A 23,906-nucleotide genomic window follows, 5' to 3' on the forward strand; every position below is an offset into this window, starting at 1 on the left:
CACTGTCCTAATACATAATAAATGTTGCACTATGAATTTTACTTCGAATGCAAATAAAACTCATTTTATTTTAACAAAATCTGCTAGTTAATCTGTTCTAAAGAATGCCCTATTTTTATTCTAATTTAGAAAATCGTATTAGGTACCAAGGTATTTTATTAGGCAAAGCACACACTCTTAATAATAATAATAATAATAAATGCATCGGGTATATAGAATAAATTTCCTAGCCAAACTTAGTTGTCTGAAAACAAAATGTGCAAGACGCGGTTATAAAAACATGGGGTGTTGACCAAGGTGATTTGTCTATGTGAAAAAAAAAGACGGTTGGGACTTTTCCAGTCCTGCCGTTTAGTCGTCCTTCCGGGCGCGAACTTTCTTCTTCTTGCCTGCTTTGGACCAATCTAAAGGAAAAAAATCAAACGGTTAAGCGAAGTTGAACATCGGTCTGGTCGTGTCACGTTCTTATATGGGACTTGGGAACTGGCTAGTTTTCATAAGGCAGACTTTACTCACAGACATGGCTGTATGTTGTTGGGCTATGGTAGGGGTCACCAAACTTTTTTGGGGGGATTTAATTTTTTTTAACTTTATTAACTTAATTATCGTTAAATAACTACGCAATAACAACTGTAGTGAGCCTTAAAAAATTGTCGTATAGTTCAAAATTTTATCCAAATTTCGTTTTTTTAAGATACACTAATAATTAGCTAAAGCCTACCACTGAGGAAACTTTATCAATCCCGCTTAGCTGCATTCCTTTAACTATTTATTTTGAAACGCTTATAACATATTTTACGTAGAATTTTTTAATCAGGTCTAAAAAATCATTTTAAATCACATTCTTAAGCTCGTTAGTCCATTAAAATCTGACAACTAAATGTCGTAAGTTTGGTGGGACACAAAAATAAGTTAGTAGCTTAAAACACCCCAAAAACAGTCGATTTTAACGCATTATTGCAGGGGTCGCCAAACCTATTTTAGAAAGGGCTAGATAAATTTAATGCACGATAATTTGCGGGCCAGGTTTTATTACCTTGATTAAAGAACGAACTATCAATAAAATTGGAACAAAAACTGTAGTGCTATATCGCAAAAAATATTTATCCTTAAAGTCCGAATTTTATACTAACTTCTCCATATAACCCAGTAACCCCCAATAAAAGTCTTCTTTATTTACCTTCAGTAACAATCTCATTTCCACTCGACTCCACTCGTTCAGGTTGCTGCAAAAAGTAAATCAACAAAGAATATTTCAAAATTGCTTAAAGAAAGTAGAACATAAATAGATTCCAATGTTGGTTTTATAGGTTGGTTTTTATAATTTAAACGGGCAAATAGAGCTAGAGGAGGTATAAGCGTATGACCACAACTATTGAATTAAAGAACATGCGTGAGCACTGAGCATGTAATATCTTAGCACAAAAACAGTTAGTTACCGTAGGTTGCTTGGCCTGGGGTTGCTCGTCAACAGATGTTTCCTTCTCCAACACTTCTGATTCAATGGCCTAAAAAATAGCAGATTGGTTAACAATTATAGTGAGAAAAAACGAATTTTGCGTATTTAAATATGAAAAACTTTTGCCCAACAGACTTAGTAGTTTGTAATGATGTGAAACCGATAACATCTAACGAATTTATCTAGACTCTATTGCATTTGATTAGGAGAATGTTCAAAATTGTTAACTTTACTTTCCCTTAACTGTGTTCTATTTATCCTTTATATTTATTTGATGTATGAGTGATTTCAGGAGAATTTTTTTTTTGATTAGTTTCTATCACACTGATACATTTTCTCGCCACTCGAAAATGCAACGTTATCCGGTAATTTTGTTTTAATGCTGCGTAAATAAAAAAAATCCTAACATCGACGGCATCGGTGGGGTTCTTCTTTCGGCGACGGCGCCTCTGCTTCTTGTTGGCGTTTGGGTTTCCGAGCAGTTCCGGGCCAGCTCCGACCACCGTTTGCTGAGCGGCGCTAGAGGGTTGAACTGGTACGCTAGGGTTCGCTGTCGAGCTCTTCTCGTCTTCACTGGAATCCTCCTGAAAGAAGGGAGATTAGCTAATTGAGTTACAGTGGAACCGGTTGTGATTGTGGGATTAGTGCTCGTCCCCATTTCTACACGTTAATTAGAATAGCGGTAAACACGAAAAAAAATTAAGCTGTAATATTTCGGGGGTTATCGGCAAATTAGCCGTACTTTTATTGTCGTAAGACCATTTTAGAATCATGGTAACGCCCCAATACAAATGTAAATCTTGTTCTCTACGCAAACAACTACATATAATCAAGGTGAGATTGCGTAACAAAGAGATAATGAAAAATCAAGAAAATTTTGACTTTTCGCATTTTTAAATTTTTTTTGAAAATTTCGGGTTAGTGATATCCATTTGTGGCACTGTTTAATATACGTGCTGCTCTCTATGTTGTAGATGAATAAAGAGTTATTCGAAACTTTCAAAATGATACATACTTCTGTATGGGCTTTGATATTCTTATTATTACGTCTTTCTACAACCTCCAACCATTATGCTCCAAAGTTTACTATATACGCTTTAATAACGTCGGCCGTTAAAGTTCAGACCTAAAAGGTCGGCCGTTAAAGTTCCGACCTAAAAAATTTAAAACTTACGACATAAGCGGGCGCCTTTGACTTTACGTTGGTGGTGGTTTCCCACTCCTGGTCCTGGGCGTTGCTCCAGCTGGCCTCTGGTGGTTCCCAGTCGCCCAGATCGGCCTTGGCGTCGCCGGCGCCGCCCGAGGGGCTTTCGGGGTTCCAGGGGTCGTCTAGGGCGGAGGGGGGCGGTACCGAGTAGCCCTCTGGTTCCAGTAGGTATTCCTCACGCTTCATCATGGCCTGGGCGACGTCTGGGGGACTTGCGTGCCCGCCCGTGCGAATGCCCGACCATTGCCTTAGCGGGGTCTGTAACGGAGCACATATTCGTTTTTGGATACGCTACGTCACGTTTTTTTATTACGTCACGAATTCACGATAGGAATGGCCGATAATATTCGATGGGACTCGATACCCGATGACGTGTGGTTGTAGCATCGGTACTAGTCCGGTACTATACGATGCTATCAGTCAATGGTTTGCGACCCAGTGCAAGTTTTGTGACAGAAAATAGTAAATTAATGTCAAAAACGTTGCCCCATTTTAAATCAACTTTTTGATTTTGTAATTATAATGACGTAATTTGCTATAGGATTGGCCGTACTTTTGTCCTAAGGAATCAGTTATCGGCATTACAATAAATAATAAGAATAACGACAGCGGGATACTTTATGATGGCGGTTAACTGCAAATTAAGCATATCTATTAACCACTGCCGTAGTAGTTTCTTTGGTGGAAAAATTATACTTAAGTTGTGCGATACAACACATTAGAGCTAGTTTTTTGGATTTTTTTAGGTATTGCGGAATTGAATAATTAAATTTCACTTATAGTTCTGTTCAGTATATTTATGTTGGACAATTATTCCGTTAACAGTAGATATCTGGCAATTTACCAAAACACATAATACGCTAACAGAAAGTGTCAAGCATATTTGTTGAAAATACTAAGTAAACAGGAAATATCTATAATCACATAGTTAAGTAAAATAACGAGTGGCTAACAAAGTTGCCTTCATAACTTCCGTTATTTGTGTATCGCCTTCCACAAACTCTATCAGGAAATACACTGAAGTAAACCTCTAACGACCTCAAGGATTTGTGATGTCACGGTCGCTGTGGGCGCAGACCGACGTCGACAGGTCCTGGGTTTCAAGTGACGTCACCATTGCGACATACGTGACGTGAAACGCAGTCCTGTGACGTCGACCGCTCAACCGGTCAAGTAAACCTCGCAAAAGCATAGCGCATCGAATAACGACGAAATTGCGCCACCACGCGGTGCATTGCCATCGGTGCCCGCCGCAACTAGAGGGCGGTACAGACGAGTGCAATTGAACGCGTGCGGCGCTAGAGGCCACGAGCACAGGCGGATTTGGATTTGGGCGGTAAGCGACGTGATTGGCTGCGGGACGACCAATGACGGAACACCAGAGTGTTTCCAAATTGCGAACGAACCACCTTCTGACGTTTCGTCGGGACGTCGCTGCCATTTGTATATCTCATTTAAAAGATTATTCATGGTAATCTGCTAAATCTGTCTCGTGCCCTTTTCAGAAAAGCAAAGCTACCAAATACTGGAAAAGTTTTCAATCAGTGCTTCTAGGAACTAAAGAAGCTATCCATAAACCTAAGAAATGGATTAATTGCTAGGTTTTTCAGAAATAATGTACACATTAAAAAATGTACACGTTGAAAATGATACCTACTTCTGTATGGGCTTTGATATTCTTATTACGGCTTACTACAACCTCCAACCATTATGCTCAAAAATGTACACATTGTGCTTTGGCGAAAGTGGCTGCCAGATTGCATATGAAGTGTTTAGCTATTCCTTTATCGCAACAGAATAGCTTACATCTTCATATAACACCGGACAGTCAGCGAGCAAACCTCATATGTTTTAGGACCTACAAGCGCGTACCTCCGGCCTTACAAGATCACATAGAATTATTTTCCACCCACCGGTTGAAAAGCTGTGGTGGAATTGACGTGAACCCAGTCTTCGGTCTGAGACGGCGCCCACCTTTGTGACGTAATAGACGAAGTACCTAAAACAACGAACTTTTTTCGTTATTTTTTGTTCGAGATTTTGTTGACAAACATTACAAAAAACGCCTTGTGAGCAAAAATAAATTCTAAATACACTTGACACGGGTTTCGTGGGAATGTCAAAAGGGACAAAATATTCGACAAAAGCAAATAGAATCATTTTTAATTTACATTGCCGATTAAATTAATTTAATGTCGAAATTTTGTTAAATATTTTAATAAACTAACTAGAACAAACTCAGACGTTGACCACTTGGACATTATTAGCAGCACTACTAAGTTATTTGTCACACGAAAACCAGCAGCGGACTGGCTGAGCGCCAGAACCGTCCAGCCTGCTCTAAAATCAAAAGGCAGGCGCATCTACGTAGCTACAAAAATGGCGGCAAAACGCACATCCTGCGCTAACTCTATACACGCGTTCGCGTAGAGCCGCAGGTTAGAGGCAAAGGCTAAACAAAAACAACAACCACAAAGTAGCGATATCGACCTCGCTTAGTTAGCCAATTTCCTGGAAATTTAAACGTCAACAAATCAGAGAAGAATCGATTTAAAAGTTAAGCCTTTGATCGTTTTAAAGATCTGCATAAAATTTCCATCTCCTAAAACAGTTTCGCGATGAGTAATGCAAAAAAACTTTACCTTTTTCGTTAGTGGCACCCGAAAATAGAGACGCTCTCTATAACTGTTAGCTTCCAAGACACTCTAAAACTATTGAAACTTAGTCGGAGCGGTCGTATAATAAAACATACGCGCTCACAACCACTGCGCACTGCTGGCTGCCTGAATGGATGGTGATGCTGACAGGGCAGCGGCAGTTATAACGTCTATTGGTCGCGCCCGGCGAGAGAGAAAAAACGCGGGCCGGCCTGGCGATATTGGGGAAGTGGCAATCACAGCGCGCATAATCCGACACCAGCCTAGTCTGGCGGCTTCCTTGCTCTGAACAGGGGAAAGGCTTGCGGGCGGGCACATGCACGGCGCTGGAGCGGCCTGCGTGAAGGATAGGGACGCTTTTCGGGAGGATATATGGACTGGCGATAAAGTGCGAAATACGGTAACCTTGCGCAGGATTAAGGCTTCTGTAGGCCTAATGCTGTATCTTATAATCTGTGTTGCGAGTTACTTACACGATAATAAAACTGTAAAATAATTGATTAAACAAAAATAAGTTGTTTCCATGTGATGCAGAGATTAGCCACCATACATGAAACGATTTATTTACACACAAGGCATATATTGACTTAATACAGTCACGCATTTTTAAGCAAAAACTGTGCTGTGCTGATATTGTATCTGTATCGCTATCAGCATTACATAAATTTAACCCTAAAAAAAGTAAGGGCCGAATTTTTTCAGGGCCTAAGGCTATAGCCTCAGTAGCTTAATGGTTAATTCGGCACTGACCTTTCGTTGGAACGTTAAACATTTAATTGGACACAAGAGAAGCATTGAAAGCAATTCTCCGCCGTGGGTTTGACTATTCACGGACGTTTTAAATTAAAGTTTAAGCATTTTCTACACGTTTATAATCACAATCAATAATTGGAACAACGGAGTAAACTTTTTGACGGTGCCTTCGTTGTCATCAGCGACATTATTATCCTCGAATTCTTATATCACCAGTTTTATTTTAAGCCTTGGGGATCGATGATAAATTTTAGGAAACTGTAACTTTTTTTATCTGTGCGTTCCAAGTGGGTAAAAAACCCATCGATGTAGTTAAAGCTATATTTTGAGAAATCGCTTGATTTTTTTTTAATATTTAACCTTTAAAAACCTGATTGTCCCTAAAATGTTCATTGTTCGAAAAAAAAATTGTTTTAACATTTGTGAACCATTAAATAATACTTTATTGATTTACTTATTAACATTGTTCGACGGTTAGCTTATTTTTATTTGTTGCTAAAATCCACCCACTTATTTTGTTTAATTTCAAAATTTTTACTAACTTTAGTATTTTTGTTTTTTTGTTTAATAACTTTCTAATATAATCATTTTTTTGCTTACAAACAATTTACCATATTGTAAATATCTACTTTGATATGTTTTTTATGTGGGTCGGGGGTGACGGTACTTGTGGTTGGAGGCTTAAGCCAAATCTGGTCCGTAATGAAGAGAACACCTTTCCCGTTCGCTTGACAGGGGATTGGGTGCGCGTGTTAGCTGTGCGCGTGCACGTGCGCGAGTGTGTGTGCGGTGCGTTGGACGAGGGATGTTTCGAACGCAATAGATGAAATGATTGCGAAATTGAGATAACCAGACCTCACGTCTATCATTTTGACATATTTACTATGGTGGGTACTATTCTAAAAAATTGCACCTGATCAGATTTTTTTACGTTGACATGTCAATTGGTGGATAAATAAAATATTTTATATTTAAGTGTCTTTTTTATTAGTCGTACAAGTACGTATGACTAATGAGATTAAAATGCCATGCCATTTTGACATATTTTTTCAATAATAATCAGTAATTGGCCTTTCAGTAGGCAAACCCTTGCTACACCCGGTCTGCATTAATTTTAATTTTGTTTTTATTACTCCTATGCGGGAGAGTGAGGGCTTAATTATAACTGTTTTAAATGATAGAGTAATTAGGCGCGGCGAATGGCTCGGGACTTTCCGAACATTCTCACGTTTCGGAGCCTATCAGTTACGCAATAAAAAGTGTATAGTTTCAAACAGACATTTATTACTCGGAAAATTCAGTATACTGAAGAGGGTCACTAAATCAGACAAAGACACGCGCTAATGTTATTTCAATGAAACGACAGATCGCTTAAAAGTATACGAGGAACGTTGAGGCGGTTAACGCTAGGAAATGCAAATCACGTTCTGGCAATGGGAAGATGGTATAAGCGCCAACGTTCCGGGAAACAGATATGAAAATCATTTCCTGTGAAAGATCGATCTTTCGCGGGGAATAAAATTTATTGATTATGAAACGTTAACCTGAATCATTTTTTACATGTTAAAGATAAAGCATTCGATTTGAAACTGACTGAGTATCTTATAAGAAAAAAATAACCGGTACTATTGTGTTTTTTTTGTTGTTGATATGTTTTTTTGTTGTTGATATGCTTTCACATAAAGATAATATTGATCCCATTAGATTAAATTGACCACTCGGTATTTTTACTACCTTAACCAAATAATTTGCCGATAGGTATTTGAGAATTTTTATGAATCTGGTTTTCGCTCAATTGGTAAGCTTCTTGATACAACTATGTGTACGTTTAGAAACCATTGTATCAAATAATATTTTCCTAAATGTTTTAAGATGATTGTGTTGCTCCAGTTTCATTTACAATTACATTTCAGTAAAATACTCAACGAAAATTCCAGTCGGGGTGCCGAAAATCTATATATTATTTTTAAGGGTTGCCATAAGCCATAACAATTTGACTTTTGACTGTAGTAAAACTCTGCTTTATCCCGATAAGCGAAACAGCGAGGCAGGACGCTGAAATGGCGGCGCCTGATCATCGTTGTTTGCCAGTGAATTCACTGAGTTGTGATAATGCGGCTAAAGGTTACTTGCCCGCTATAAGCAGGCCTAGTCTGGCGCGCAAGTTTAATTAGAGAAGGCAAACAACGATGATCAGGCGCCGCCATTTCAGCGTCCTGCCTCGCTGTTTCGCTTATCGGGATAAAGCAGAGTTTTACTACAGTCAAAAGTCAAATTCTGTGTTAGTAATAACACCACTGCACTTCTCGGTAAGAGGTTAGCCGACAATCAAATAAAAAGACAGCACCAAACAATCAATCAAAAGCGGATATTGATCCGCACCACTACACTGCACTCTCTCGCGCCCCGGACCAACTCACGAGGGGTGCAAGTGTCCCTGGCGGGGGGCAGCTCGATAAGTCGCCCCGGGACACCATAACCGACCACTTCGACCCTCTTGGCACCAGCAGTTCCGCTAGGCGAGGCGTTGGCTTTGAGCGGGTGCCTTACAACACGAACTAGAAAGCACAAGGTTAAGATAACACCGACCAGAAGAAAGCAAGCAGCTCGAAATTTCACCCTGTGATATCTTCCCGTGAGGTAGACAAGATATCGATCAGAAACTTTTACACAGACATTACTCAAAGCAACCTAACTTAGTCAGCAATCGGCGAAAAAATACAAAAATTTTAATATTCATATTTATAATATGCATATTCAGTCATAGTCGGCCCTAAAATTGAAATGTGCTCAAGAGTGACTCACATAGGGTGATACCTCGACTTTTCAAAAAAAAAATCATGACTTGACCGCCAGTTGTAGTCAGAGTATAACACTGTAAGGGTTGCCACACATTTCTATGTAATAATCGATTTAAAATCAGTCATACACTATTCAAGAAATTAGTTTTTAAGGCGTAAATTTGGATCACTCGACGCGTTTTTTTTTAATTTAATTCAAAAACATAACAGTTTAAATGCAATGGTCGGCACAATAACAATTTGTTTGAAATTTATTTTTCTACAGCGCTTTCTCCATTAAACACTCAAATTAAGCTGCACAGAAAAAATATTCCAAGACAGCTCAAAGCCGTGGGAAACAAAGGACTTTCAATGGCTTTTCAATACGCGTTTTTAAGAAGTGTTGTACGTAGAGCTGGGAGGAGTACATTTTAACAAATGTTTGTTTGTGCAAGACCACGCCTTTTTCTGCAATTTCGATGTATTAGCAGCTACAAGAAGTGGCCCTATATTTGCATTCCACGGAAAGAAAATAAACGTTTTAAAGAAATCGATTTTTATAGACCCCCAACAGCCATCTATTGGTTCAAATTTATATTGTTTAATAAAAAAAATTACCAGGTTATTTTAGTGTTGTACGTTCAGTACAAATAATTTATCAGTACAAATAATTTATCGCTCAGAATTTAAACCCACACCAGTTCTTCTAAGTAAGGGGTAGCGAAGCTAAACAGGAAAAAAAGAAGCATCGCCTAAGTCACTTATTATTTGTTGGACGAGAAAATCCAGTGCTGGCAATAAAGCTATAAGCGAACGACGGTTGTTCACGGCTTGCACCTAACGCCATTGCAACGACTGCAAGACGAGAATTTCCGGTGGAATGCTTAAACCGACCACAAGAACACGCCACCGTCGCCGCAATGAATGGAAGGCCAGATGGTGGGCAATGGTTATAAATTGTCGCTTTTCGATCTGGGCACATATAGCGGGCGCTCTTATATCCTTACACACGCAACGTAATTACTCTTGTAACCCATTGAAAATAGAAAGACAGAAAGAGCTCTCCGTAAAAAGCTGAAACACAGGAAGTAAGGAATCTCGCGCAGACAATAAAGTGTTAAAGAAAGATTCTTGTTTCCGTATCAGGTGATCTTAAGACTGTTTGTAAAAACAGATAAAACACAAAATCTTTTTTTTTTAATTTTACAGAAATATAGATTTCGCCTATAGATCATCTGTCCATAAAAAGTAACGATTTTTGTAATGTATAGTCGCACACAGCTCTGAACCGAGCGCAGAACTTTTTTCTCGCCGGCCATTTCGAAAAATGCCAAGCCCGCGACGTCACAATGGCGAAGTGTTACGTAACAAGCGACCGTACTATACTATTTCGTAACCCACCCTGGTCGTGCCACGAAGTGCTGACGTTGGTAAGATCCGTCCAGTCGGCCGGCTTCGAAAAAATCGCTGGAATTAAAACAAAATTGACTCGTTTATTTTTAATCAGCACAAACAAAAAAGCCTTAAAAAATTCACAAAACATATTACCAAAAAAAAAACTTGAACTTGAAAGTAAACGCATTAGAGCTCTTAATCGTTTTGAATAAGTAGAATAACATTTAAGGTGTTTGTTTGCAACTAAAAAAATGCCCAACTAATTAAATTAATTGATACTCGCTCGATTTTTTACAGCAGCCCCAAAACATTGATTGTGTTAAAAAAAATCATATACAAATTTTTGATAATAGCGGTAAACCTAACACCACGTGAGAACTTTCAGAATGCTCCTGATTGTTTCTGGCTAACGCACTGATTTAGAACAGCCTGGGATTGTTCCCAGATTGTCGCTAAAGCAGCAGAAGCCGAAATTAGCCTGTTAGTCACTTCACAAACTAGCATCCGGTCCGCCAGCAGCCTGCCACTGTAATGCGCCGCGTATTAACGGCGCGGAGCAGTGAGCACATACATAGGACCAGACTGAGTTCGCACAGCCCACGCAAAACTCCCCCGCCGAAAGTTCTCGATCAACATGAGTTGAGCCAGTTTAAGTGGCCGTTTTTAGAAGTGGCCGGCTTTTGGCCAGTTTTGTGGCGATAATCGACCGATATCGCTTTTTTGAAACGATACCCGATTTTCAACGGATTTGACAACCAATATCACACACGGATTTTTTTATATACCTGGAATATATAGTTAAAGTTTGAAATATTTAAAAAGAAAATCAAAATAACATTTTAGTCTATCTACCTGTATTTATTGAATTCTCATTTTGCATGACTTGGCGCAATTGATGCTAAACAACAAAAGTTTTCTTGCAAAAAAATGAAAGTTTGTTTAATTTTCATTAAAAAAATTTTTTTTGTAGTAAATATCGGCTGAAATATCGGCCAAAATTTACTGATACCGATATATCGGTAGAAGCAAAATATCGGCTGATATTATCGGCAAACCGAGATATCGCAATCTCTAATCGTAGCTAGTAAAAGACATCTTAAAAAATGGGATAGCGGTTTAAATCGCTTCACAGCAGAAGGTACATGTACGGCAACGCGAAAAATGTTTTATTTTTTAATTTTTTTTTATTGACTTTACTTTTTTCAACACAGCTCAAGATTTCAGACAAAAATCTCGGCCTGATAAGTTCCTGTGCAAATTGTAACCCGCTAAAACTGTACAGACAAAATGGCGGCACTGGACGCTCGTTAATCTGGGTGACCTGTGGGTTTACGTTTTTACACTAAAATGTTCTACAGTTTTACTTTACCATTATCGAAACCTCGGTAAATAATACTAAACTCGGTAAGTAATAATGTTTTGTGAGTAAAAAATATTTCAAAAAATTTGAAGCGAGTGTGGGCAATAATTCCCTACTGGATCTGATAAATAACGTCGTATATAATTATATTATACGCAAATAATTTAAGTTTAAAGCTAAATGCTGCGTAGTAAAATAGCGACGAAAAATTGTATTGATTTATTCAAATTTGCAAAAAATACTAAACCTTGGCATCAATTTCAATATAATTATATCGTAAAACTAATTTATAAACAGTAGGGTCACGACTCAACAAAGTCGGGTACGATACACCGACTTCTATGGTGACAGGCCAAAAATGTGTGACATATAAAAAATTTCACAATTTTTGGTAATAATTTTTGGGCAATTTATGCACTACAGCAGTGCTGGTCTCCAACCTTTTTATTACCCGATCCCAATTTAATTGAACTTAAATCAGCATATACATGCGACCCCAGTTTGTTTTTAGATCAGTAATACTTAAATTAAATATCACGATCGATTGATTTTAGGCCTAAATTATCGACAAGTCCAGACTCTGTTTTATTTGTTTTTATATTTTTATTACACTCACTGCGCTCGTTTAAACCACACGCGCAATAAAATCACTAAATCTGCAGGAATTGTTTAAGTATTTGCGACCCCATAAAAGGTTTAGGCGACCCCACATGGAGACGCGACTCATAGGTAGAATGCCACTGCACTACAACACACGTCACACAAATAAAAGGCAACAGCCGAACCGAAGAGGTATACGCCGTAGCATCCAAGTGCTTACCACTGTTGGGCGAAGAATTGATCCAAGATGACGTTGACTTGGCTAGCGAGGTGAGCGGCGAATTGCCTTTGGCGGCTTCCCACATTCCTTCATAAGAAAAGGTGCAGATGAAGTTTAAGGAAACATTTTTACTAACTAAAAGTAGGTTTAAGTAAATGGTAAGAGGGTAGTGGCTTCTTCTTCCCATTGGCCAAAAAGGAGGCCGGGAATGCCTGAAGCGTCAGTAATGGTTAAGGCCCAGTCCCCAGGACAACCATTCCCAAAGGGAGATGGTGCCGCCACTTGGAGGTAGGGCCCGAGTTAAGGTCAACATTTTCGCCTTTTAGGTTGTCGTGTAAGTAATAGGGTAATAATATAAGTGTCAGTAAGGTAATCATTTATTATTTTACTGCCTCAAAAAAAGCCGGTGTTAGCCAGAAAAAAAAAATTGGCTGATTGCCGTATTTGCCTTAGTCGAAAACTGAAAACGAGTGGCAGTGTTGACAAATTGTATTTCACTGTTGACGAGCTTTCGACCCAACAGAGTGAGATCCAACAGTGGCACTTGCTTTCAGTTCAATTAAATACACAATCTCTCTCGTGGTTCCGCGACTAACTCGCAACTTCGACGAAAGAAAAGGCAGGCGTAGATAATAATTAGTATTATGTTTTTAAGGCATATGTGTTTAAGGTTTATAAAATAACAAGGCTCGGATTTGATTTAAACAGAAACTTTCAAACGAATGAAACCCGATGCATTGACCACACTATTTTTTTCTAAGTCAAATTTTAACCAAGTCAAACTAAGTTACTAGAAATGTAAAATGTAGGTTTATGTATGATATCTGCAGCCGAAACCATCTGATTATATATATACTACTGGCATCAGGATAACGAAATGCATTTTTGGTAATATAAAGAAATAAAATATGTTGCTGCCATTTGGTGATAATTTTAAAACACAGATATGGATTTACAATTGACCAACATTAAAAAAAATGTAACGGCTATATTTTAACAACAGTTTAAAAAACAATTAAAAAAATACTACATCAAAAAGGCTTAAATTGTAAATTAACATGCTTTGTATTTGATACTGGGGCCAGTCACTTTGGAAGTCGCACGATAGCCAATGATAAAGGACAAAATATTAATATCAATGTAAAGTAATAATATAAGGACAAATACAAAACGATAACTATTTAACCTTGCTATGATTTAAGTCATTGACTTGACTTGACTTAAGTGCACTCAAGTCACTGTTTTCGAAAGACTTGAGTCGTTTGACCAAAATGACTGGACTCGACTTAAGTCATTTTTTCAAATATCTAGGAATAAATTAGTTTTTTTCATTAAAATTTACCTCAAGTTTTGCACATTAAACACTTTTATTGCTGCATGTTGCGCTGGAGTTATTTTTTTTAGTTAAATTGTTGCTTATAACGTTATAACATACGAGATTACCAATTTTAATAGTTTACTTTTATGTCAATGAGACGACTTAAAATTAACTTGCTCCCATATCGACTTGACTGGGACTTGACTTGTTATTTTTGCAAAACGACTTGACTTGGACTTTAGTTGTTTTTCAAATGACTTGACCAGAACTTAAGTTATTTTTCAAAAGACTTGACTTGGACTTGAGTTATTTTTTCAAAAGACTTGACTTGGACTTAAGTTATTTATCAATTGAATTGACTGGGACTTAAGTCATTTCAAAATGATTTGTTTACAATACTGATTTTACCTGAGATTGGCGTGGTCATGGGAGGTAACCAGTTCGTGGTGGGCTTCGATTGAGGCACAATGGCTTGGGTGAGGGGGGTTCGGGTGATTGTTTGCGGTGGGGTAGAGGTGGGGGTCGGATTTTGCTTGGGGCGACGCTCGTTCCATTCTTCACCCGCCGCCTTGGCAAAACGTGGGGCAACATCTGAGGAAATGGGAAAAAAATATGACTTTAGGTCGGCCAGAATATACAGATTAGAAGAAAGATTTTTTTTTACTTTTAAGGTATTTTCAATTCGATAAAAAAATTTAATTAGCTTACTTGTAATTTTAAATCCTAATAAGTTTATTCAAAAAGATATTTAAATTAAAAATAAATTATATTTTATTTACTAAAAAAATATATTTTATTTTTTACCAGTGCAATAATTCACAGTACGCAAATATAATTTGCATGGGCTGGCTATATTAAAAATGTTTTTACTGCAGTAACAATAATAATACAAATGTATTATATACCTTTTCTTACGTTTCGAAATCAAACAAACGCAATCTTGAATTTAACTTTGATTTTACGTCAATTTACTGCCTTGCTATAACAGAGCAAGAAAGCTAACAGGCTTTCGTCTATATAGTCTATATACAGTAGGCTGGGCAGGCATAAAACGACTGCGCCTGTTAGTTCCCTTTTGTAGGGTTATAATGGCAGGAAGGACATAATTTAACTTGCACAGTCATACGCCGAGCTTGGGCTGGCTACCCACGATCAGCGCTGTACCAAGCACGCAGCCATTCACATAGACGCGCTGTTAGATTTATGAAGAAAACTGGCATTTCGCAGCACTGCTATGCGACTCTTTTCATTTCATTTCTTAGCAACTTTTTCATGTGCTTGGATTTGAAACAACTGATTACACATTTCGGCACCTACTTTTAAGTAAACCATAAAAATTAAAGCAGGTTTAAAATACAGACCCTTACGAGATATTATTTTTAAGCTAGCAATTAGCTTATATTGCTTAGATAAACAACATGAACATGGAACGCGCAAATATATATGTTATAAACTTATAGTATAAATTTGATTGGATTAAAACAATTCTCTTCACCTAAATATGAATACATTTGCTAACATAGGGTTTTTTGTTGGTTCAACTCCCATAACATTTTTATTTTTACTGATAAATAGAGGAAAATGCAAATATTCCAAAGAATATCTTCATAGTGTGAATATAATATATCTATGAAGCAATTTAAAAAGTATGCAAAAAATGTTTATTTGTTGATTTATTCTATGTTGGTTGTAATCAACAACAAAAAAAGAGCAATATCATCGTAAAAGCGTCTATTTTGATTGCGGGGGTTGGTTGCAGTTCCAGCAGGCTTGCAGCGAACAGTGTGTGTCAGCAGTCCCTTGCGCGAAAAGGAAACGAAAAACATGGCTAGAGAGGAAGCCGCCACTCAAACAATCCAAGTAAACGGGCGACAAACAAATATGAAATGCGGCGACACGAAATGCCATTTCGACTGGCGAAGATATTATTGCCGACTGTTTAGTCTGAAAGCAAAAGTAGAAAAAGGCGGCCGTCAAGCTATGTGTTCTGTGTATGCCAGCCTTTCTTAACCTGAGGTAAATTTACCCCAGGAGGCAAATTTCCTCCGTTTTTTAGGGGGTAAATGAGCCATCATTCAAAATATCCACATCGCTTAACGGGCATCAGTTTCGTTCTGCATTTTCTACTGCTTTACCAGGGGTTCTTAAACTTTTTTCACCGCGGACCCCTAATTTTTTTTTTAACTTAGCGTGGACCGCGGTCGGCAAAAAAATCCAAAATGACATCATAAACTGACGTCACAGTACAAATAGACCTTATAAATCTGCTAATTTTGGTCCAAAAATGTGAAAGTGAAATGGAGTCTAAATAGGATTCAGTGCAAAACCGTTTTATTTTTAATCAAACGGTTTTCTTTAAAAAAAGATTACTCCTTAAATATACACTAATATTTTAAGTAGGCCTTCATGGACCCCCAAAAACTAGTTCGCGGACCCCCAAGGGGTCCATGGACCCCAGTTTAAGAACCCCTGTACCAGACATTCAACAACTCGTTGCCAAAAAGCAAGGGAAGCCGTCCCACTGAATTAACTGATGAAATCTGTTTTTTTTTATTTTTAAGCACCATTTTATATATTGGGGGCAAATCTGATATTCATTTTTGTTAAAAGGGTAAAACATACAAAAAAGGTTGAAGAACCCCTGGCGTATGCCAATCAGCACTCGCCTGGGCAAAATTAAAGTAGCCAAAAATGTTTTGGCGGCCGTCACATTTTGTCCTAAAACTCAATGCTTTTACTAATGATTTACCCTACCTTTCTATTTCTATGCTTTTAAGTAGTTTTAGATATTATTGACATCTATTTATTCTACAAGTAAAAGCACAAAAAGACGACAAGCTGAATTTTTGTGTATGCCCATCAGCACTTGCCTGGGCAAAATAACAGTCGCCAAAAATGTTTTGGCGGGCCGTCAAATTGATGTCCTACACCTCATTGCTTTCACCAAGGGAGTTTTTCGCCAACCTTTATATTTCTGTGATTTTAAATAGTTTTAGACATTATTGACATCTGCTTGGTGACAATCTCTTCGTGTATGCCAATCAGCACTAGTCCGGAAAAAATTACCATGGCCAAAAACTATCGCACGCCGTCAAATTGATGTCTGATATTTAGTTGCTTTCAACTAAGATTTAACCTTCCTTTCTATTTCTGTGATTTTAAATAATTCTAAATATTATTGACATCTGGTTATTCGGGAAGTAAAAGCACAAAAAGGTGTTAAGCTAGTGTTGTAGGTATACCAAACAGCTCTTGACTGAGAAAACTACCATCGCCAAAAAATGTCACACGCCGTCAAATTGGTGATATTTAGTTGCTTTTAACTAAGATTTAACCTATCTTTTTATTTGTGTGCTTTTAAATAGTGTTAGTGTTGCTGCCCCAGATGTTCACTGTTGGATGCGTAGAATGGTTTACCATGTGTCATCAGCTTGTTTAATTCGCATGTTGTATTTGTGCAAGCGCGACAAGCAATAATTGGCCTTCAGTCTCTGGCGTTTAATAATAAAATTTATCCTAGACCTAGATCATCAAATTAAGTCAATTGGGTGCGATAACAACAAAAAAGGTGCCAATCAGCACTCGAACGGAGCAAATTTCACTTGCATTTGCGAGGGGGGGGGGGGGGGGGCGAATACAAAACCATTCCATGACCAAACATTTACTTTAATCAATCAAGATGATGTCGATCTACTAGACCTTTTCGGCTTTGCAATTCATTATCAAGCTACATTACAGATCCGCGCACAGTGTACCCAAGTACATTTACTTTGTTTTGCAGCAAATAGTGACCATGGACCAAACACTTTTCAGCCAAACCATTTGGCTTCAATAACATTATACATTTCCTAATTCCTAAGCGAGACTTTTTAAAAAAGAATTAAGTTTGAAGCCAATAAGCTTATTGGTATTTCTAAAAGCACAAAAAGGCAACAAGCTGGTGTTTTGCTTGCAACTGATTGGACTCATAGCAGCATCGCACATGTGGGTATGCATAGTAGCTGTCCGTATTGTGTTTAAAAGAAAATATAAGTATACAGACACTCTGCATGGTGTGCATATAATTTACTTAGACTGATGAGAATGCAAATTAAAAACAAAATTCAAGTGCATCCGCACATTTGCAATAGCTTAAAGTGTATAATGTTCATAAATTTCAACAAAAAAATTGCAAAAGTTTGAGTTTGAACTATTTTTTTGTTCGTAAAAAAAAAAAATTGATAGCAGTAAACAAATGGAATGTTAAACATGTGTCATTTTTTACTTTGACCTGATGAACCGCGGTTGTGCGAAAGCTTGTCGAAAATTCAATACAATTTGTCTTTATATAGTGCTACCTGATTCCTCTCATTAAACAAATACTTACTCTAAATTTTCTTTTGTTGGTGTACCTTTTATATCTTGGCAATATATATATAACCAATTGCAGTATATAGGTTTAAAAACAATGGGCCACTTTTCAGTCAATATCAATGTGGCTGTGTGTGTATGCAAATGCGCACGCTTCAGCTTCAGTTTGCTCCGCTATTTGTCTTGCCAGCGCTGATAGAACGGCAAAGTAACAAGAAAGACTGAAAGCAGGCAGCAACAAGGCAAGTCTTCAGGCGCTCTAAAGTCTAAAGCATACGGGCTGGAGGAAGGAAAGGAGATAAAAAAGAATGAGAGAGGCGCGAAAACAAGCAGGAGAGCGTCGTGATTAACGCACCAAGGAAGGGCGGGCAATAGTAGGGGGGGAAGACTTGCGAGGCTTTTGGCAGATTGAATGGCTTAATAGATGGGGCGGCGGCGGGCAATGCAAGGAAGAAGCACAATTCATGGAAACCAGGGAAAGTGACCGGCTTCCCCCAGTCGCTGTCATGAGCTCTTCAAACGCTATAGGGTTTTTATTAAGAGGAGCGACTCTTACCGCACTCACTATTAACCGCCTTGGTTGAAGGTGGCAGAAGAGATGCGTGTCACAATTGTTTCGCAATGCCTGGCTGCTGCTGTGTGTTCGCCTTTTGAGAAGACGAAACGAGCGTTTGCCCGCCAAATGCCAATAACAGGAAAGCGAAAGGTCGGGGCGCGGGGAAGATGAGATTAATGCACTCCTTATTATCTTTGTCAATGATAAACGCATAAAAAGGGCATATATTGGCTTGTGAAATGGCAAAATGTTATGTTGCGAAACGCAAATGAAGTATTGTTGGCCAGAACCAACTCGGTTCTCTTTATGTAACACATATCAGATTAATTCAATCCTTATTATCTTGTCAATGATACACTCATAACAATAGAGCTTGGGTGGCTTGTGGCACCTTTAAAAAAAAAATGGCACCTTTTTTACGTAACGAAACCCAAGTGGAGTAATGTTGGACATAATAAACTCGGATTTTTCTGTTACATTATCAGATTAATAATATCTTATCAATGATAAACGCATAAAAAAATCTTAAATTGGCTTGCGAAATAACAACATTTTCATGTTACCAAAGGCAGATGAAGTATTTCTGGCTATTTACAACAAGGCTATTTTTATGTTAATTTTTTCGTTAACACTTTGTTATGTTAAAAATAAAACATAAAACTAACATTGTGGCCAAAAGTCAGCTAAACCTTCTCCTTGAACTTTATAAAACATCGGGCTCAATTTTAAAAAAGTTTTTTGGGAAGAATTTTTTTTTTGGTTAATTTTTGAAAAGTATCTAAAAATTAATTAAAAGCGATAAAATTACAGGTCGAATGTAATTGATATAATGTTCGACGACATAAGTTTTTCCAACTAAGAGTGCCATATTCTTGCCGAAAGTTTGTTGGTAAAATAACGTGGCATGGGCTGAAATTTTGGATTACCCTTTTCTTGGCGCGATATTTGCCTCATTGATCATCGAATGTATAGTGACACAACGCCACCTTGTGTTGTAACTTACATGGTTTTTATGCCACTAAAAGCAGTATGGAGTAAAACTCAGATTGATATACACAATCACCATACTCATGAATGTTTTAAAATACCCATCTTTTAAATAATAATTTGAAAGCAGCAAAAATAGTTTTAAAGGGCAAAACAAAATCTTTAACAAAATGTATTCAACCACACTAAAGGACAACATGAAATTATTGTGCAAAATAGTGAAAACAAAGAATTCAAAAAAAAAATGTTTTCCTGCTATCAGTAAAACTGTTTCTTAGACTTTCTTCACTTAGTCAAAGTCAGTCATATAAAGTTGTAGTAATTTATACAAATAAATTACGCCATAAATACGGCATCAGCAGTCTCTATTCATACAATTTGGAAGTCAGTGTGTCGTTATTTACGTGTTGGAGCGAGGAGATATCTTCATACTTTACATTATTCAATTTGCTATCAGTAAAACTAATGAGAATCCTGTTTTACTTAATCTTATAAGATACCTTTGGCTGTACTTGGCATAGAGGTGACAGAGTACTGAGGAATATAAACGGGCTTGCTGGTTTCGCGGCTTGGCGGGGCCACATCGACTTCTTGCTTTTTCTTGTCTTTTTTCACACGCTGCTCTTTGCTGCCCACGGTGTGCCATTCGCCATCTGAAAAAAAGATTTTCGAAAAAAAAAGAAATAAAAATTTTACCTTGGCTATACACTAACATACAAAAAAAAAAGTCTAAACCCTATAGTTTATTGTAAAAAAAACAGAAAAGCTCTTCACACAAGCAAAGTATTTGAGCTTTGATAAACCATTTAAAAAATCCTAACTAATTCTAAACCTGTTTTACAAGAATTTGAAAAAATTGTAAAATTTTTTTTTGTAATACTTGTCGACCAAAGCATTATTGGGAGATTTATACCAATCAGCAATCGTCTGAATAAATTTACACCCTAAAAAAACAGAAAAGTTCTTCACACAAGCTAAGTATTTGAGCTTTGATAAACCATTTAAAAAATCCTAACTAATTCTAAACCTGTTTTACAAGAATTTGAAAAAATTGTAAAATTTTTTTTTGTAATACTTGTCGACCAAAGCATTATTGGGAGATTTATACCAATCAGCAATCGTCTGAATAAATTTACACCCTAATGTAATGACCAAGGACCACATATTCTCTAGCCAAACAATTTGGCTTAACATTATAATAACATTATACTTATGACTTTAAAAGGAGTAAGTTTACAGCCAATAAGCTGATCGTTAATTATTGGTATCAAATTTCATAAACTGTGGTATTAGGAGTTGCTGTACACAGAACAGGAAATCCTTACAAATTACTATTCGCTGGCTTGCCGATAACCCAGCTACTGTTTAATTAACTTGTATCTACTCTTTTAAAATATAACCCAGAAAAAGTATTCTTGTTTTAAATTATAGCACAAAAAGTAATAAGATTAAGCACTGTTGGATTGACATGGATAAATACCGAAATATAAAAAAAAATATTAAACTCACTACTATCTTCTGATTAAGTAAGTTTTCATCCTATAATAAAGTTTTTCAAACTGGTTTGTTGCACATGCAGGTAAATTGACATTTCTGGGATTGATTTGGACATGGGTAAATTTAAATATTTGCCCACAAACATCACTTGTAAAAACAATGTAGGTGATTGACAATAAACATAAGCATAATGGTGGACATGGAAGGAATACTGATGCCCATATAAAAATAGGTAATATTTTAAATGTTTCAAACATCTCCTCATTCATTTTTATCACCATCTTGAATGTTGAAGATGAATAAATAGATTTTGAAACGTTCAAAATATTACCTACTTCTATATGAACTTTGATATTTCTACTATGTTTAACTGTAAGTGAAATTTCAAGAAATCCTTAGCTTATGTCCAGACCTTTTACCAATTTTGGAGCAGTGAGCTCACACCTTTCAGGTGAAGAATTCCAACATTGATAACCAAAATATTGATGGGAATAGCAATGAAGGCAACATATACGCTTATCTTTGCAAAGTTATATCTTACCACCAGCTTCAGCGGCAGCTTGATTGTTGATAGCATCGACGATCTCATCTGCTTGACTGCGGCGCTTTTTGTTCTTGCTCTATTTAAGAAAAAAATTAATTATATTCTGAATTAATTTTGAAAAAACAAAGAACAACATAATGAAAAAGCGAGGTGGAAAGCACAATGTTTATTTCTGTTGACAAGTATTTTTATTTTGACAAATTTTTTACATTTTTGCTAGTTTTTTTTAACAGGTTATAAAAAATACCAGCCCAGGAAAATATGAAAAATTATTTCTTTAAAATTCCTTGCCAATACTTCATTTCTTTATATCCTAATCAAAGCATGTAATCCCAATAAAAATGCAATTAAGGAAGAAAAATTGCAAGTCGCAATAAAACCTAAATTTACAACTAGTTTTTAATATTTATTTTTCTTAAAAAAATAAGCGTTTTACCCAACAAACGTTTAAGAAAGGTTTATATAGACTGATTTACCCTAACATTTTAGTGCCTTTTGTTGTTGTATATAGTGCTATATAGATAGTAGTAGATTGTTCTTATTTTATACAATTTAATGTCAATGGACCAGCTTTATAGTCTGTTTGCAAACAGTAGTATTTCCTATAGGTTAGATTGAATATATTTGCATATATCTGAAAACGTTAAAAAAAATGTTTCATTGTCAAAAAAATTAAAAAAGTTAAATTGAACTCTTCAAGTATTTTTTTTTTACTTTTTAGAAAACAATTACATGTTGAGTCTAAATCTGAAATTAGAAAATATGTAAGGTGTAAACATTTTAAGTTGTCAGAATGCTTTTTATTAGCATGAATGCATAATGCACAATTTGCACCTTCTTCTTTTCAGTTTTTCTGACTTTCATATCGCCATTTTCTAAAGTTGGTGTTGATGGCTTCGCCTTGAGATCAGATAAAACGTTTGTATCCAAATCTGACCTGACACTCCCTTTCTGCAAAAATGTACAAAAAACATAAAAAAGAAATGAAAAATCGGAATATGTTAACTTTTAATAAAAACGAGGTAGCCCATTCATTAAAGACACAAACATGTGTAAAATCCACAGTCCAAAAATAGCCTTACTAGTATAAAGTTTTAGGCAAATCAGGGAAAAACTGAATCCCTCAATGAAGAAAACGATTATAAAAAGAAAAAGTAATTCAAATTTTTTACCAAATTGTTCAATCGAAAAATGTATCTTTTACTGTATTTTTTAACTTCGATAAAATAATAGACCGGTAAAAAAAATCTACCTCAATTTTTTTGTCAGTTTAATGTTTTGTGAAAAAAACAGTACACTGAAAAAAACAAAACAAATCACGCATACCGCAGATGGAGATATGTCGGTCGGCCTTTGTTTCTTTCCCTTCTTTTTCTTTCCACCAGATTTTGCTGCCGTGTCTTGAGAGCGACTCAAGTCACGAAGATAGGACTCACTGTGTCGGGATTTCTTCTTAGGGAGCCAGCTTTGTACCAGTTTAATCAGGATAATGCTAAGCAGGACAAAAAAGGCCCCCACAGGCCAGTATGCCTTTGCAGTAGAAAAATCAGCCTTCATTTTAATAGACCTGAAGGAGAAAATACATTAGAAATCAACAGAAGGTTGGTTTAAATACTAATAAGACATTAAATCAAAATGAAACAGCATTGACCGGTAAAGAAGAAAAATTAAAAAGTTAAACATTTTGCAGCCGAAAAAAATTCTAAAACTGATTAAAACTAGAACTAATGATAAGCCCAAAAAAGATATTCTACACTTTATTAATGTTAACTTTGTCTCTTCATCTTATCTTTCTCTAAACATCTTGTATAACTCACAAGAGTTCCTTTAAGTGTCAACACATAAACAAAATTGGAAACCAAGTAAAATCAAATGTGAAATTTATGAACAACTTTGCCAAAAATAATCACTATTATTTTTTTCAAACCATAAAGAAAGTGCTTTTTTTCTTTCTTGTCAAGTTTATTACATCAAGCTATCATAAAAAGACACAAAGTACGCAAATGTATTTTAAAATTGTTCTAAACCTTACTCAAAAAGTGTCTCAGTGCTTGAACTTCATAATATTTCTTTCGTTTAAAATAAATTACCAAGTTTTGCTACATGGGGATTAAGCCATTTAGTGTAACAGCGTCATCCAAAATTAAAAAATATAAATTTACAAGTTTTTGGTAAATTAAGAAAAAACTTTTAGCAGTCAAGCTTAACACAGTTTCTGAAAGT

General features: G+C 36.5%; 1 protein-coding gene across 1 annotated transcript; it reads right to left on the reverse strand.

Annotated features, from left to right (window-relative positions):
• Window positions 1-329: 329 nt before the first annotated feature.
• LOC146157334 (uncharacterized) lies at window positions 330-23,240 on the reverse strand. The gene is made up of 14 exons (XM_083388179.1): window positions 23,010-23,240; window positions 22,518-22,634; window positions 21,681-21,759; window positions 20,143-20,295; window positions 14,158-14,340; window positions 12,432-12,518; window positions 10,258-10,323; window positions 8,497-8,634; window positions 4,580-4,665; window positions 2,634-2,924; window positions 1,867-2,043; window positions 1,440-1,508; window positions 1,181-1,226; window positions 330-404 (listed from the first exon to the last, which is right to left on the reverse strand). The coding sequence occupies exons 1-14, from the start codon at window positions 23,238-23,240 to the stop codon at window positions 352-354; spliced, it is 1,776 nt and encodes a 591-aa protein (XP_083244305.1). The 3' UTR covers window positions 330-351.
• Between the last annotated feature and the right edge of the window lie 666 nt (window positions 23,241-23,906).

Source organism: Ascidiella aspersa, chromosome 4 (genome assembly GCF_963924565.1).
Source record: "Ascidiella aspersa chromosome 4, kaAscAspe10.2, whole genome shotgun sequence".
NCBI classification, from domain to species: Eukaryota; Metazoa; Chordata; class Ascidiacea; order Phlebobranchia; family Ascidiidae; genus Ascidiella; species Ascidiella aspersa.

Coding starts and splice junctions, on each gene's coding strand:
- LOC146157334 (XM_083388179.1), bottom strand. CDS start 23,240: ATGAAGGCTGATTTTTCTACTGCAAAGGCATACTGGCCTGTGGGGGCC. Junction 1,509..1,866: donor ACCCCACCGATGCCGTCGAT/GTTAGGATTTTT, acceptor GCTATTTTTTAG/GCCATTGAATCAGAAGTGTT. Junction 405..1,180: donor AAATGAGATTGTTACTGAAG/GTAAATAAAGAA, acceptor TTTTTCCTTTAG/ATTGGTCCAAAGCAGGCAAG.